The sequence below is a fragment of the Leptomonas pyrrhocoris genome (assembly GCF_001293395.1).
Source record: "Leptomonas pyrrhocoris isolate H10 chromosome Unknown, whole genome shotgun sequence".
NCBI classification, from domain to species: Eukaryota; Euglenozoa; class Kinetoplastea; order Trypanosomatida; family Trypanosomatidae; genus Leptomonas; species Leptomonas pyrrhocoris.
In genome coordinates this window covers 50,383-64,019 of record NW_015438388.1, presented here as the reverse complement: position 1 = coordinate 64,019, position 13,637 = coordinate 50,383, and the positions used below count along the sequence as shown (strand labels likewise).

The 13,637-nt window shown below is 56.6% G+C and overlaps 4 protein-coding genes across 7 annotated transcripts; all 4 read right to left on the bottom strand.

The window, feature by feature from the left end:
- Positions 1 to 1,123: 1,123 nt before the first annotated feature.
- On the bottom strand, positions 1,124 to 1,552 carry ABB37_09494 (hypothetical protein; the record flags this gene model as incomplete). The annotated part of the gene is made up of 1 exon (XM_015808984.1): positions 1,124 to 1,552. The coding sequence occupies exon 1, from the start codon at positions 1,544 to 1,546 to the stop codon at positions 1,124 to 1,126; it is 423 nt and encodes a 140-aa protein (XP_015652304.1). The 5' UTR covers positions 1,547 to 1,552.
- Positions 1,553 to 2,791: 1,239 nt separating this feature from the next.
- On the bottom strand, positions 2,792 to 7,163 carry ABB37_09493 (hypothetical protein; the record flags this gene model as incomplete). Of its 3 annotated transcripts, none has more annotated exons than XM_015808981.1 (1): positions 2,792 to 7,163. In XM_015808981.1, exon 1 carries the CDS (start codon positions 5,876 to 5,878, stop codon positions 2,792 to 2,794), a length of 3,087 nt encoding a protein of 1,028 aa, XP_015652301.1. In that variant the 5' UTR covers positions 5,879 to 7,163. The 3 variants fall into 3 exon arrangements, with proteins under 3 accessions (XP_015652301.1, XP_015652302.1, XP_015652303.1); XM_015808982.1 differs by having other exon boundaries at positions 2,792 to 7,151; XM_015808983.1 differs by having other exon boundaries at positions 2,792 to 6,420.
- Positions 7,164 to 7,546: 383 nt separating this feature from the next.
- Positions 7,547 to 10,818, bottom strand: ABB37_09492 (hypothetical protein; the record flags this gene model as incomplete). Of its 2 annotated transcripts, none has more annotated exons than XM_015808979.1 (1): positions 7,547 to 10,818. In XM_015808979.1, the coding sequence occupies exon 1, from the start codon at positions 10,496 to 10,498 to the stop codon at positions 7,547 to 7,549; it is 2,952 nt and encodes a 983-aa protein (XP_015652299.1). In that variant the 5' UTR covers positions 10,499 to 10,818. The 2 variants fall into 2 exon arrangements, with proteins under 2 accessions (XP_015652299.1, XP_015652300.1); XM_015808980.1 differs by having other exon boundaries at positions 7,547 to 10,808.
- A 690-nt stretch (positions 10,819 to 11,508) lies between these two features.
- ABB37_09491 (hypothetical protein) lies at positions 11,509 to 12,787 on the bottom strand (the record flags this gene model as incomplete). The annotated part of the gene is made up of 1 exon (XM_015808978.1): positions 11,509 to 12,787. Exon 1 carries the CDS (start codon positions 12,508 to 12,510, stop codon positions 11,509 to 11,511), a length of 1,002 nt encoding a protein of 333 aa, XP_015652298.1. The 5' UTR covers positions 12,511 to 12,787.
- Between the last annotated feature and the right edge of the window lie 850 nt (positions 12,788 to 13,637).

The window sequence follows — 13,637 nt, the reverse complement described above, 5'->3', positions numbered from 1 at the left end:
CTCAATAACTTTCACACGGGGAAAGAGGCCGCAGTCCGAGCAAATCCCGGCAGCCGGTTGCATTGGCTTGTTATCAGTGCAGAGCACGGATGCAAGAGACAAACCTGACGAAGGCTTTCTTCTCATGAAGTCAACTCGTGATGCCTCCGCAGCGCGGAAAGAGCGCTGACGCCGTTCAGCGTCACATTAAAGGAGAGGCCCCGGCGCCGTGCAGCAGAACACAGTTGCCTAAAGCACCGAGCCCTCCTTCAGACCACACAGCGGTGCTATCATCTTCTCAAGACTTGGAACACCGGCAAGGGAAGAGAGAGGCGTCACAGACTGCCATCATGCGAGACATCAACGCCCGCCAGCTGCGGACTTGCATGAAGTATACCCAATCGACGAAGATCGCACGCAGGTGTTATTTCCCCCTTCTACTTCTCTGCGCTCCGTTGACGGCACATCGCATTCTTCAGCGACACCAAAGGCTGGCCCGCCGGCGTGACCAGCCAAAACAAAAACGGAGTGGGATGTTGCAAAGAAGCATCAAGTCAGCGTAAGGGCACAGAACTGATGAGGACCGCCCATGCTGCGCCTGCAGTGCTTGATTGCTTTCAAGCATCGCCACTTCTGCGTACCGTTCACAACAGAGGGACTAGTCGGTGCTGAGTCGTAGGACTCGTCCACATCCGTCAGTCGTGGACACGCACACAGACGCTATCTCGGACTCTGCAAACCGCACCGAAAAGCGGTCACGTTCCTCCGCTGCACCGTAACACAGGCGCCACGGTCAAGCACCGCAGGTGCGCCAATCGGAGCCTCGCTCGCTCGTCGTCAATGAAAAGCACCTCTACGGTGGAAAGCGTAGATGTGGCCTCTGCAGCGGTGGTAGGACATGGACTTCACACAAGCACTCAATACGGCAGAAACTCCCGTGGAGAAGACCCGAAATGCGACTGCTTCAGTGTCTTCCCACCAGTGATTTTTTCTGTTCGTTGTTTTTTCTCTTTCATCGATTTGATTGCCGCCGGTCCCTTCAAGCACATCTGCGCTGCACAGACGGTGTAGCACTCCTACGAGGTGCAGCGTTCATCAGACTAACCCCTGAGAGGTCCATCTTCTCTGATGTCGGTCTCCAACATCAACAAGGGCAGTCCGCCACGTTCCGCCACGCTTCAGAGAGAGCGTGGGCGCTGAAAAAAAAAAAAGAAGCAGATGTCGTCTTTCCAGCGTAGACGCCGCCCACAATGGCCTGGGGAGGAGGCGGGAGGAAGAGTCTTGTGGAAGACGCAACGCTGAGCACCCCATAACAAAGACCACGTGCGAGAGTGGGTGAGAGAGGTGAAGGACACCGTTTCAGCCACGGTGTTGGCTGCTGCGGCAGGGTCGAAGTAACACAGGCCACAGTTGGGCAGTTCGTCGCGAGATGCAGCGCGCCGTTTCGAAAGGTGCGCTGCTGAGCTCTGCCGTTTGGTTCGCTGATCGCGTTGCTTCTCTCATGGTGACTACGCTGTCCATCAATTATGAGCAGTGTTCGAGCAGCCGTCGCGCAATTGGGCTGCATTGCGCTGCACAGGCCGTTCGAGGAAGAGGAAATGCATGTTAAACCGAATATAAGTTATTTAAAAGAAAAGATGCAGAGCATAACCTGAAGTAGACTACTGCACCAGGAGCGAGCTGAATCAAAGGTCTCAGATGGCGAGTCTTCTCAACAATCTTGGTCCGTTGTCTGTTAAAGATCCCATACGAAAGCATCTTCTGGGAAAGGCAGCGCGTCACGTAGCTCCATAAGAGAAAACAAGATTCAAAGCCCCAGAAATACGTCTCTTCGCTTTCCAGTAGAGAAAGGGCCGCTTCCTGACTTCCACGACAAGGTATAGTTCTTTGTTTTCTTTCGTTTCTTTTCCTTTTTTTACTTCCACTTCCGCTGGGCGCTGGGAGAAGGTTGTATGCCGCTGTGATGCTGCAATTTTCATTCGTGGCTGGAGTTCGTGTTCACACATTTACTAGTTGTTAGACTGCAGATAAAGGCAGCTGTTTCTCCTGTGCATCGCTCGAACAAATTAACGTGATTACACACCGTGTATCTGAAAGGAGAAAAAAAAAACAATATGAATAGAATATTGAGTGCACTGCGAGGAGGAGAGGTACGTTGGTGCGTTCCGTATCGGCACCGCAAATCTCGCGCGCAGTTGATCGAGATCAGCACAAAGGAACGCGTTTACAGTCTGGGTCAGGTGTTCAGAAAAGCGAAAAAAGGGAAAAAATGTACCTTAGACAAAAAACAAGGGAGTTTAGGGTGCTCCGTAGCGCACCAAACGATTTATGAACTCGGCGATGTATCCAGAAACAAAACGATATACTTACATATATTAATCTGTATAGACTCTTCCTGCAGAAAGCAGAAGCAGCTGAAACAGAAACACACACCATCCGAGATTGGTGTGTTGTTGACGGAGACGGGAAGACGTCAAGAAAAAGGTCCTTTCCATGACCAAGGGGAAGAAGAAAAGAAGAAGAAGGGCAGGAGAAGAGGGAAACGGTTCCACACAAAAACCAAAAAACGCGGAAAAGGCACACAAAATAGAAACAAAAACAAAGGCGTATCGGGATGAATGACTGATCCGTCCATCGCAAAAGAATCAATACATTTCAATCCAGGGCTACATAACATAGAGAGAGGGCAGAAGTACGCGGAGTACTCAGAACACCTTTTTCTAGCGGAGCTTCCGAGCAGAGACGTATTCCAACCCAGGCCCCCACACTCTCAAAAACATGAAAAAAAAACTCAATGAACATCACGCAGCAACTAATGGGTTACCATCGTGTGGAAGTGACGTTGGGAGGTCGGGATCCACGCGTCGCTGTCACTCACAGCACTGCTCACAGCCGACTCCACTTCATCGCGACAAAACAGTCCACAGCAGCGGACCATTCGCATGAGGTGCGGCACGATGACTTCTTTCTGGGTCAGTTCTCCGCGCACCAGCTTCGAGTATCGGCGGTGCAGGATGTACGCGGGGAAGATGGAGGAGAACACGAGGGCCACGTAGATGCCGACGGCGCGATTCATGCAGCGGCGCTGGCCAATGCACAGCTCGCCCAGTGGGGTCAGCATCGTCTCGTTCTTGTAGGTCAGGTACCACGAGCACCAGTAGCACAGCACGAAGCCCACCGCACCCGCTAGAAAGCAGAAGCCGTAGTGCATGCCCAGATCGCGGTCGAAGATGGTGCCAAGGATGTAGGGCGTCACACTGCTGCTGACACCGTAGAAGGCGGGGCCGATCAAATACGCGAGGACGAGCACCTTGTCACCGGGCAGCGCGATCCAGAAGATGACGCCGACAAGCAGTCCAATCGAGGTGATGGGGTAGAGAAGGGTGGGGACGACAGCCGCACCGGTGCGCTCACGGATGACCTGTAGCATGCTCTCGTACACGCCGAGGAACACGCGTCCGCCGGCGGTGCACACACCCGCCATGGCAGCGAAGAGCATGTAGTGCTTCTGCTGCATCCCGCCGTAGCGTGCCAGCAGCATGATGTAAATGTTCCAGTTGCCCACCATCGTAAGCCCCACGCCCCACACACACATCGTCACGTAAAAGATCAGCCACGTGTCCAGATACGTGAGGCTCTCCCAGAAGGTGGTCTGGTACACCGGGGCGACGAAGACCTCACCGCACAGGGTGATCACCTCAACTCGCGGCTGCTCAAACGAGAAGTCGGCGGTTCGCTCTTCTTCCGTGTGTTCTGCCGCTCGGTGTGCCGCGTCTCCGCCGATCTCGTGGCAGTGCGGTACGGTAGCGGAGCTCAGCATCAGGTTCCCACGGTCGTCGAAGTTCAACAGGTAGGAGGTGTCGTGCGTCTGTTTGCCATCGGCGAGCTCCTCGAGCTGTGGGGTGGCGGATGCGGAGACGGCGGCAGCATGGGGACACCGCCTCGAGACGCTGAGGGACAAGGAACGCCGCGGTACGTTCGGGGAGTGCCGCCGTGCGCTGCTGAGGGGGGAGATGCGGTTTTTGTCCAGCTGCTGCGCACCCTTCTCCTCCCCCGCTTCATCCTCGTCCAGATCAACGGAGATGAGAGACCGGTTCGGGACGGTGAGTTTGTACAGCGGCAGACCCAGGTGCTCCGTCAGCGCACCACCGCCTGTGCTACGCCGACGGTGATGGTGCTGCTGCGCAGAAAGCGCGGAGGACTCGTGATGAGGCAGTGGAGGGGCGGGTACGGTGGTGGTGCGGCAGGTCTCCGCGCCCTCCTTCAACGACATGGAAGGCGCCGATACACTGCACGTACGGAGAGGAGCAGCGTTGCTGCCGCTTTGCTCAGCTGCACGCTCATCATCATCCATAGCACCGACCCGTACCTCATCGGAGTGATAGTCGCTTTTAGAGGTGAAGGGATTGTCTGAGGGCTTTACGTTCTCACCGTCGCGTGTGCGGCTCGTCGGCTCATGCGCCTGCCGCGAGTGACGGCCCGCGTGGCAGGTGCGTTGCGCGTGCATCTCACGAATCTCGCACTCCTTCGCCTTGGCGGCCTCAATCACCTGCTTATCCTGCTCCGTGGGGCCGTCCACCTCCTCAAATGGTACCACCAGGATGAGACACAACAGAAGGATTACGATCGCACCTATGGCGATGCCACGCCGCTTGCCGTCCGTCATCTGATCCGCAAGGTACGAGACCACCACCGCCTGAATCGTCACGTAGAAGTTCAGGAGAATCAGGATCACCGTCATGATTAAATACCGCCGACCCGGCACCAGCTGCGACATGTAGCGGTTGCGGATGAGGTACTTGCGCAGCTGCTGACGCGGCGTGATGTTGCGCTGCTGCCACCGGTTCACCATGTAGGGGGCGTCCTCCAGGTACCACGTGCCCACCACACCCACAGCCACCACCACAGCAAACATGAACCACATCACGTTCTCGAAGTTGTTCTCGAAGAAGCCGCGGAACAGGCAGGAGAAGAAGGAGCTGCCAAGGCCGGAGAAGGTCATCAGCAGACCCGTCGGCTGCCCACGGTCACGCGGCATGTGGGTCAGCACGGACGGCAGCACAACGACATTCAGCGCGTAGCATCCCCAGCACATGAGGCCGTAGAAGATGGCGCAGTGCGGCACCGTGACATCGATGTGGCCGCCGAACATCAGCGCGTACAGCAGGTGCCCCAGCGCGGCGATGATCGAGGCGGCAGCGACGGCGAAGCGGGGGCCGAACCAGTCGTACAGCATGCCGAAGGGGAACACGAACATGCCGAAGGCCTGGCCGCTCAGGTACACGACGGCCATCTGCCGCACCGTGAACCGGTAGGCGACCTGCAGGTAGAGCGTTCCGAAGAGGGAGTGGATGCCTTGCGTGGAGCTGGAGATGAGAAGCAGCAGACCCACGAAAAGAATGCGGAAGCGACGCAGGTTGTCCACCTTCTTTGGATGAATCAGAAGCGCATCGCGGTCCAGATCCGACTCCGTGGTGGTGTCTGATGCTCCCATGGCACAACCTGACTTATGCAGCGGCGGACTGACACCGTTGCTGTCAGTGCGATGTGGAAAAGAACCGAGCTCCATTGCCGCATCGTCGTTGTCAGCAAGGCGCTTCGCTGAGCTGTATTCAGAGTGGGTGGTGTTGGTTGTGGGTACAGGAGACTCGCAGCTCTGCGCTTCAACTGGTTGTGGTCCGGTATGACGAGTTTGCAGTGGTACAGGAAGATTCGATTGCGCCTCCTTCTGAACATCCTCACAAAATGCGGTGACATCGGCGAGACGACCGATCCCAGCGTCCCGGGGTACCGACGGAGGTAACGGAACGTCATTGGACGTGGGGGTGACCCCACCCTTTACCTCCCCATCACCCTCCACAGCGGCGGGATGGACAGAGCTGTCTGACACTCGATGCATCGCGTAGGCCGTAACACACACACACACACAAACGCACAGAGAGCAAACAACGAAACAGTGACAAAAGCACTAAAAGAAGAGCAGGCAGCGTATTGGGGCGCCTTTCCCTGAAACGGAGTAAAATACGACGGTGTACGTCAGACCAACGTGCCAGAAGCGGTTACAGAGAACTAAACCTCAAAGAATGCAAAGAACGAAACGTAAGGAATGCGGAAAGAAGAGCTGCAGAATTCGGACGTTCCAGAAAAATGACAAAGAATACAATAACGACTTGGATATGCGTAACAGGCAAAGCGACAAATACGAAGGCGCGAAGAGGTGATGTGCTGTCACTGCTCAAAATCGGAGTAGTGTCCAAAGGAGTCAACGGAGGTCCCGTGAGGAGTATTCCGGTCTTACAGGCCCGTGCAGACTCTGTGTGGTGGCGGCGCTGCAACGATGGAGCCCGCGAAGACACCACGAAGGTGAACTGCAAAAAAATACAGACGTTAACTGAACGAAAGAAAAAAGAGACCGGGCCGTACAATCAAACGGAGCCAACTTTCAACGGATGGTGTGTCGTCGCCGATGGAGGAAGAAGGAAGAGCGGGAGAGAGAGGCGGACGATAGTCGAGGGCAGCAGATAGGCGTTTGCGGTGCCTGTCCTTGTCGGCACACTGGACACAGCGCCACCGTGCGCGGCGGAGCTCCAAGGTAACCGCCCTTCGTGTGCCCACTCCATGCGGGGACCGGAGGCACACGGTAATCACGCACCATAGGCACAGTCCTTTCAACGCCGTTGTTGCGGTTGCTGCTGCTGGAGTTACGGAGGTCTCGCAAAGAAGCACTACGCGGAGAGGGCACACACATACCAACACATACCACATACGCAGCAGCCCCTCTGCAGCGCTAATCCTAGGGGAACACCGTTATATTAGAGAACGCACCATAATAAGAAGAGAAAGCAAAGGAACCCGATTGCAATACCACGACAAAGCCCGATGCTGAGTCCCACCACCCCTCCATCTAGCCGGTGTGCCTTCCAGTGCACAAACTCAGCGAATGAGATGAGCCGTCAGCAGGGGTATGAAAGGGCCGGGAACCCAGCACAGGCGCTAACATCGTCGTTCCGTGGCTCGGAAGATAGGGTCAACAGCAGAACCAAAAGGCATCCGGTGCCGACAGCAGCGAAGAAGGTGCCGAAGCAATCGATGCTGTCAACGGGTGCATCATGATTACAGAGTTTCTGACCCCACAGATATGCTCAACGCGGAAAGTGCTGTTCTTTCTCTCTATCCAGAAAACTATAAATTGACGAAGGGGAAACGGCAGAGGGGAGAAGGCAACTTAAACAAAAGAGCATGTTAGATTAAATGTTGATTACCCCAAGTCTGCATTCGACAGCATTGATGCCCACCGGATAAAGGTGACTGCGACATTGACAAAGAAACAATTCATGCATCTCAAACAGTCTTCTACAGCACAAGTATCAGTAAAGAACATCATTCACAGCTCAGGATTTAAAACGGAGAATGAGGATTGCTATTAAGTACAAAACGAAAAGAAGGAGATTACCTGAGCTAGAAGCGTTACCACAATAAGCATGGCAATTTCCGACGATGTGACCCTACGCGTGGCCGCTGTGGCCGTGCGTATCAGTCGTTGCAGAGACAGTTGCCCTTCTCTCGCTCACACCTTATTCGCCACCTCGTTGTTGTCACCGTCACTGTCACCACCGTGGGGAGCCTTCACACCCTGCTCCCCACAACAGCCGGACCCGCACAGCGCCAGCATCTTCTTGATGCGGGGGACGATCACGCGACGATGAACCAGTTTCCCTCGCACCAGCTTCGAGTATCGGCGGTGCAGGATGTACGCGGGGAAGATGGAGGAGAACACGAGGGCCACGTAGATGCCGACGGCGCGATTCATGCAGCGGCGCTGGCCAATGCACAGCTCGCCCAGTGGGGTCAGCATCGTCTCGTTCTTGTAGGTCAGGTACCACGAGCACCAGTAGCACAGCACGAAGCCCACCGCACCCGCTAGAAAGCAGAAGCCGTAGTGCATGCCCAGATCGCGGTCGAAGATGGTGCCAAGGATGTAGGGCGTCACACTGCTGCTGACACCGTAGAAGGCGGGGCCGATCAAATACGCGAGGACGAGCACCTTGTCACCGGGCAGCGCGATCCAGAAGATGACGCCGACAAGCAGTCCAATCGAGGTGATGGGGTAGAGAAGGGTGGGGACGACAGCCGCACCGGTGCGCTCACGGATGACCTGTAGCATGCTCTCGTACACGCCGAGGAACACGCGTCCGCCGGCGGTGCACACACCCGCCATGGCAGCGAAGAGCATGTAGTGCTTCTGCTGCATCCCGCCGTAGCGTGCCAGCAGCATGATGTAAATGTTCCAGTTGCCCACCATCGTAAGCCCCACGCCCCACACACACATCGTCACGTAAAAGATCAGCCACGTGTCCAGATACGTGAGGCTCTCCCAGAAGGTGGTCTGGTACACCGGGGCGACGAAGACCTCACCGCACAGGGTGATCACCTCAACTCGCGGCTGCTCAAACGAGAAGTCGGCGGTTCGCTCTTCTTCCGTGTGTTCTGCCGCTCGGTGTGCCGCGTCTCCGCCGATCTCGTGGCAGTGCGGTACGGTAGCGGAGCTCAGCATCAGGTTCCCACGGTCGTCGAAGTTCAACAGGTAGGAGGTGTCGTGCGTCTGTTTGCCATCGGCGAGCTCCTCGAGCTGTGGGGTGGCGGATGCGGAGACGGCGGCAGCATGGGGACACCGCCTCGAGACGCTGAGGGACAAGGAACGCCGCGGTACGTTCGGGGAGTGCCGCCGTGCGCTGCTGAGGGGGGAGATGCGGTTTTTGTCCAGCTGCTGCGCACCCTTCTCCTCCCCCGCTTCATCCTCGTCCAGATCAACGGAGATGAGAGACCGGTTCGGGACGGTGAGTTTGTACAGCGGCAGACCCAGGTGCTCCGTCAGCGCACCACCGCCTGTGCTACGCCGACGGTGATGGTGCTGCTGCGCAGAAAGCGCGGAGGACTCGTGATGAGGCAGTGGAGGGGCGGGTACGGTGGTGGTGCGGCAGGTCTCCGCGCCCTCCTTCAACGACATGGAAGGCGCCGATACACTGCACGTACGGAGAGGAGCAGCGTTGCTGCCGCTTTGCTCAGCTGCACGCTCATCATCATCCATAGCACCGACCCGTACCTCATCGGAGTGATAGTCGCTTTTAGAGGTGAAGGGATTGTCTGAGGGCTTTACGTTCTCACCGTCGCGTGTGCGGCTCGTCGGCTCATGCGCCTGCCGCGAGTGACGGCCCGCGTGGCAGGTGCGTTGCGCGTGCATCTCACGAATCTCGCACTCCTTCGCCTTGGCGGCCTCAATCACCTGCTTATCCTGCTCCGTGGGGCCGTCCACCTCCTCAAATGGTACCACCAGGATGAGACACAACAGAAGGATTACGATCGCACCTATGGCGATGCCACGCCGCTTGCCGTCCGTCATCTGATCCGCAAGGTACGAGACCACCACCGCCTGAATCGTCACGTAGAAGTTCAGGAGAATCAGGATCACCGTCATGATTAAATACCGCCGACCCGGCACCAGCTGCGACATGTAGCGGTTGCGGATGAGGTACTTGCGCAGCTGCTGACGCGGCGTGATGTTGCGCTGCTGCCACCGGTTCACCATGTAGGGGGCGTCCTCCAGGTACCACGTGCCCACCACACCCACAGCCACCACCACAGCAAACATGAACCACATCACGTTCTCGAAGTTGTTCTCGAAGAAGCCGCGGAACAGGCAGGAGAAGAAGGAGCTGCCAAGGCCGGAGAAGGTCATCAGCAGACCCGTCGGCTGCCCACGGTCACGCGGCATGTGGGTCAGCACGGACGGCAGCACAACGACATTCAGCGCGTAGCATCCCCAGCACATGAGGCCGTAGAAGATGGCGCAGTGCGGCACCGTGACATCGATGTGGCCGCCGAACATCAGCGCGTACAGCAGGTGCCCCAGCGCGGCGATGATCGAGGCGGCAGCGACGGCGAAGCGGGGGCCGAACCAGTCGTACAGCATGCCGAAGGGGAACACGAACATGCCGAAGGCCTGGCCGCTCAGGTACACGACGGCCATCTGCCGCACCGTGAACCGGTAGGCGACCTGCAGGTAGAGCGTTCCGAAGAGGGAGTGGATGCCTTGCGTGGAGCTGGAGATGAGAAGCAGCAGACCCACGAAAAGAATGCGGAAGCGACGCAGGTTGTCCACCTTCTTCGGGTAGATCAGGATGGCCCCACTTGCCGGGTCGAGTGCAGCGGTAGCGTTCGGGTCGTCCACCCCGCTCTGATACGCGGCGGCGCCCACCCCTCCGCCGTTGGGCTCCGCAGCGGCCTCATGGAACGGCGGGGACGCACGAGAGGGACTGCCCGCCGCACGGTGCTGTTGAGGGATCACACTCTCCGGGTACAGCGGCGACCGCGGCGTGACGAGCTGCTGAATGGCGACATCTGTCTCCTGCCGAGGCGCGGTGGAGATGGTGTACTGCTGTGAGGCGGTGCGGTTGGCAGACTGTCTCTTCCCTCCCTTCTCGGAAGACGCGGCAAAGGACACCTTGAGCTCCCGCTTCATTGGTGCGTGGCCACGGACAAAGGCGGTGCAACACTGCTTCGATCACTGCGGCTGCTCCCGTGCACAGCACCGTTGCTGAACCACGCGAGAGCTGTGTGGATGGAAAAGGTGAGGGGCTCGCACCGCTAGACAGATAGATGTAAAGAATAGCAACGGATCTCGTGGGGAGTGCGGAGTAAATGAAAATCGACGAGGCCGCTCGCTGGTATTTCTTGGTGGCTTTTAGTTTAGTGAAGAAAAGTTCCAAAGTGTTTTTTGAGGGATAAACGACTAAAGCGAAGGAAAAAAGAAGAATAAGGGTAATACCACTATACGTAACTGTGTGGTGCGTAGCAGGAAAAGTCGAAGGAAGGCGGTAGGACACCAGGGAAGCAAGAGTAAGTTGTGATGGGACGGATGGGGGTTCAGCTATTGACGCAAGCCAAAAGCAACCAGGAGGTCGTGTCAGCAATGCAGAGACGCATGGCGAGGTCACACTTCGCATGCGAGAACGCACCTTCCAAATGCTTCGACAGAACACAGCTGTTCCAGAAACGTTGTTTTGTGTTTGTCGCCGTTTCCCTTGGTGTTTGCCCACATCGCCTAACGAAGCGCATGCGCGTGGCCACGCTCATCCAGTTCAGCAGGTTTGTCAACCCGCAGTCGAAGCGAGGACCATCAAGAGCGAGGAAAACAGAGTAGGTGGAGAATCTATCAACAACAACAAGTAATCTCTAGGCGCCGGCAATAGAAGTCGCATAGCCCATTGCTTGGCGGGGAGGGTCAAGAACACGGCTTACCTCGTCCGTTACCAGTAATGCGCCACTATTACTGCGCAGCTGGAAGCGCATAAAACACAAGGAGATCCACCCCTTTGTAACACGAGTAGCCACAGCACCACGCAGGAGTGGCCAGCGTGACTCTCGAAGAAACCATGAGACAAGCACACAGGAAAAACCCCCGTCGGCTCACAGTACTAGTCACAAAAACCTTCTCAGCTTGGTGGCCGCACTTCAGTTCGTTGAGCATCCTTACTGCACAAGGTCTCTCACCAGGTCGCGCCACCGCCCTAACGTTTCCACAAACGTCGGCATCACCTCACACAACGCATCCGGCTGGCAGTACTTCACCGGCAACGAGGTAGTCAAGACAACGATGTTGTTCTTGGTTGACACACCGATGCCGCCACCGCATACCTCACGACCCAGCAGCGAGCCTTCAAGGATGACTTCGTACAGCTTCATGCGGACTTGCGTGTCGGCGGGCAGCTCGGTCAGCAGGGTGGAGTAGAGGTACAGCCGCTCCGTCGCCGGGTCGTAGGTGAGCAGTATGGAGAAGTCCTCGTCCGTCCCCACGACGCAGGTCAAATTCTGGTCAAAATGAAAAGACGCGTGCAGCTTACCGGAGAGAAGCCGCAGGCTCTCCTTCGCGTTGACCAGGCCGTCCGCGGCGACGGTGGGGGCTGTGTCGAGCCCCAACGCATCGGACCGCCGTGCCTGCGCCAGCTGGTGCTCCAACTCCGCGTTTCGTGCGTTCGCCGCCTCGAGACGACGCTGCAGGTCTCGCAGCTGCTGCGGCGGGGAATCGGCGTCTTCTCCACGCGCCCCTGCTACCGCCGTGGATTCGGTCAGCTCCGTCCTGCGAGGTGGCTGAAAACCAGATGTGCCCGTTGCGTAAGGGGAGGAGGCCGCGCGTGACTGCGCGTTGCCCTGGTCTGCGTACGACGGTCCCTGTGGACGGCCGGCGGCCGAGGGGGCGTCGCCCAGGGATTTGGTGGGGGGTGCCGAGTGAGATGAAGGGACCGGGTCCCGGAGATGCAGTACCCCTTCGTTCTGGAGGCCGAAGTGCTCGCCGAGCATGTCGTCTTCTAAGATTAACGACCCGGCGAGGATTTCTTGATTATCCGGCACGCCGTAGGACTTGAGGTAACGGCGGATCTTGCCGACGCTAAGTTTGCCCAGGTCTCCTCGGATGACCATCTTGAACTTGCGTCCATCGGTGCTCTCCACGTAGAACGCCTGCTTGTCGTCCATGGTGCTCGTGGGCGTGGCGGTGGATGCGGTTCTACGTAAATGGAACAGGTAACAGCAGAAAAGGAGCCTCCGCTGCGATAGATTCTCTTTTTCTTCAGAGCGGGTGCGTTTAAAAAAAAAAGTATGAAATGTCAAAAAAAGAAACAAATCAATACGTCTATCGTTGTGTTCCCACAATCCGTACGATAAAAGGAGGTGTTGAGAGAGAGACGGGACCAACAAGCTAACGGTCATACATCGGCGTAAGGCAATGGACAGCGCATTACGACGGTGCATATATATATATGGTTGTTGTGTACGCACAGGAAGGAAGTTGGATAAAGACAGAGAGATGCTGGTACCTGACAAAACAGGGTCTTGTTCTCTACCCACGCAGAACACCGCGAGTTTAGAGAGCGGCCAGAGTACACCAGCGACGTGACAACAGCAAAAAGCAGCGTCATCGTAGACTGCTCGACGTAGGTGCGTACTTTTTCCAGCGCAGAGACGGTCGTGGTCTGCTGACAGCAACGCCGTCTTCACCGTTTGGATGCGGTGAGAACCAAAACCGCATTAGCGAGAGAACACTTTGAGCGGTCATCGGAGGATAGAGATCACGTTTCGCGCAGCGCCGTTTCGATTGAAAGAGATAAAAAAGAGTTTTTGGAAACTTGCTCAAACAAAAGCCCATCGAAGAAAAGCAGTAGAGCAACCGCTGAGTGTGAACGGTATACAGAGAGGCCAGCAAAAAAGGAAAAGAACAAAAAAGTTCCAACGTACATGGGCACGCAACACTTCGAAGCCGAAAGCCGGTGTTGAGTTGCCTGTTCCTCTCGCCGATCATGTGCGTGCGCTCTCATGTTACGTGTCCCGTCGCAACGCTGTTCAACCAGAAAAAGCGGTCCGCTCAGAGAGAATGCACACGACACATCAGAACACGTAATGTGAGAGTTGGTTGTGTATAAAAAGTACAACGCCGCGGCGTTACAACAGCGGGGCGCAGGAAAACGTCTTCGCCAGTAAGGAAAAAATGAGGGAGAGGAAAAAAAATGCGGCCGCAGCGAGGCAACGACGACAGGGGCATGTGAGACGGTGCAGAAGGCACAGCGTAGAGGGAAACAAACATTGTTAATCGGAGGAAACAGCTA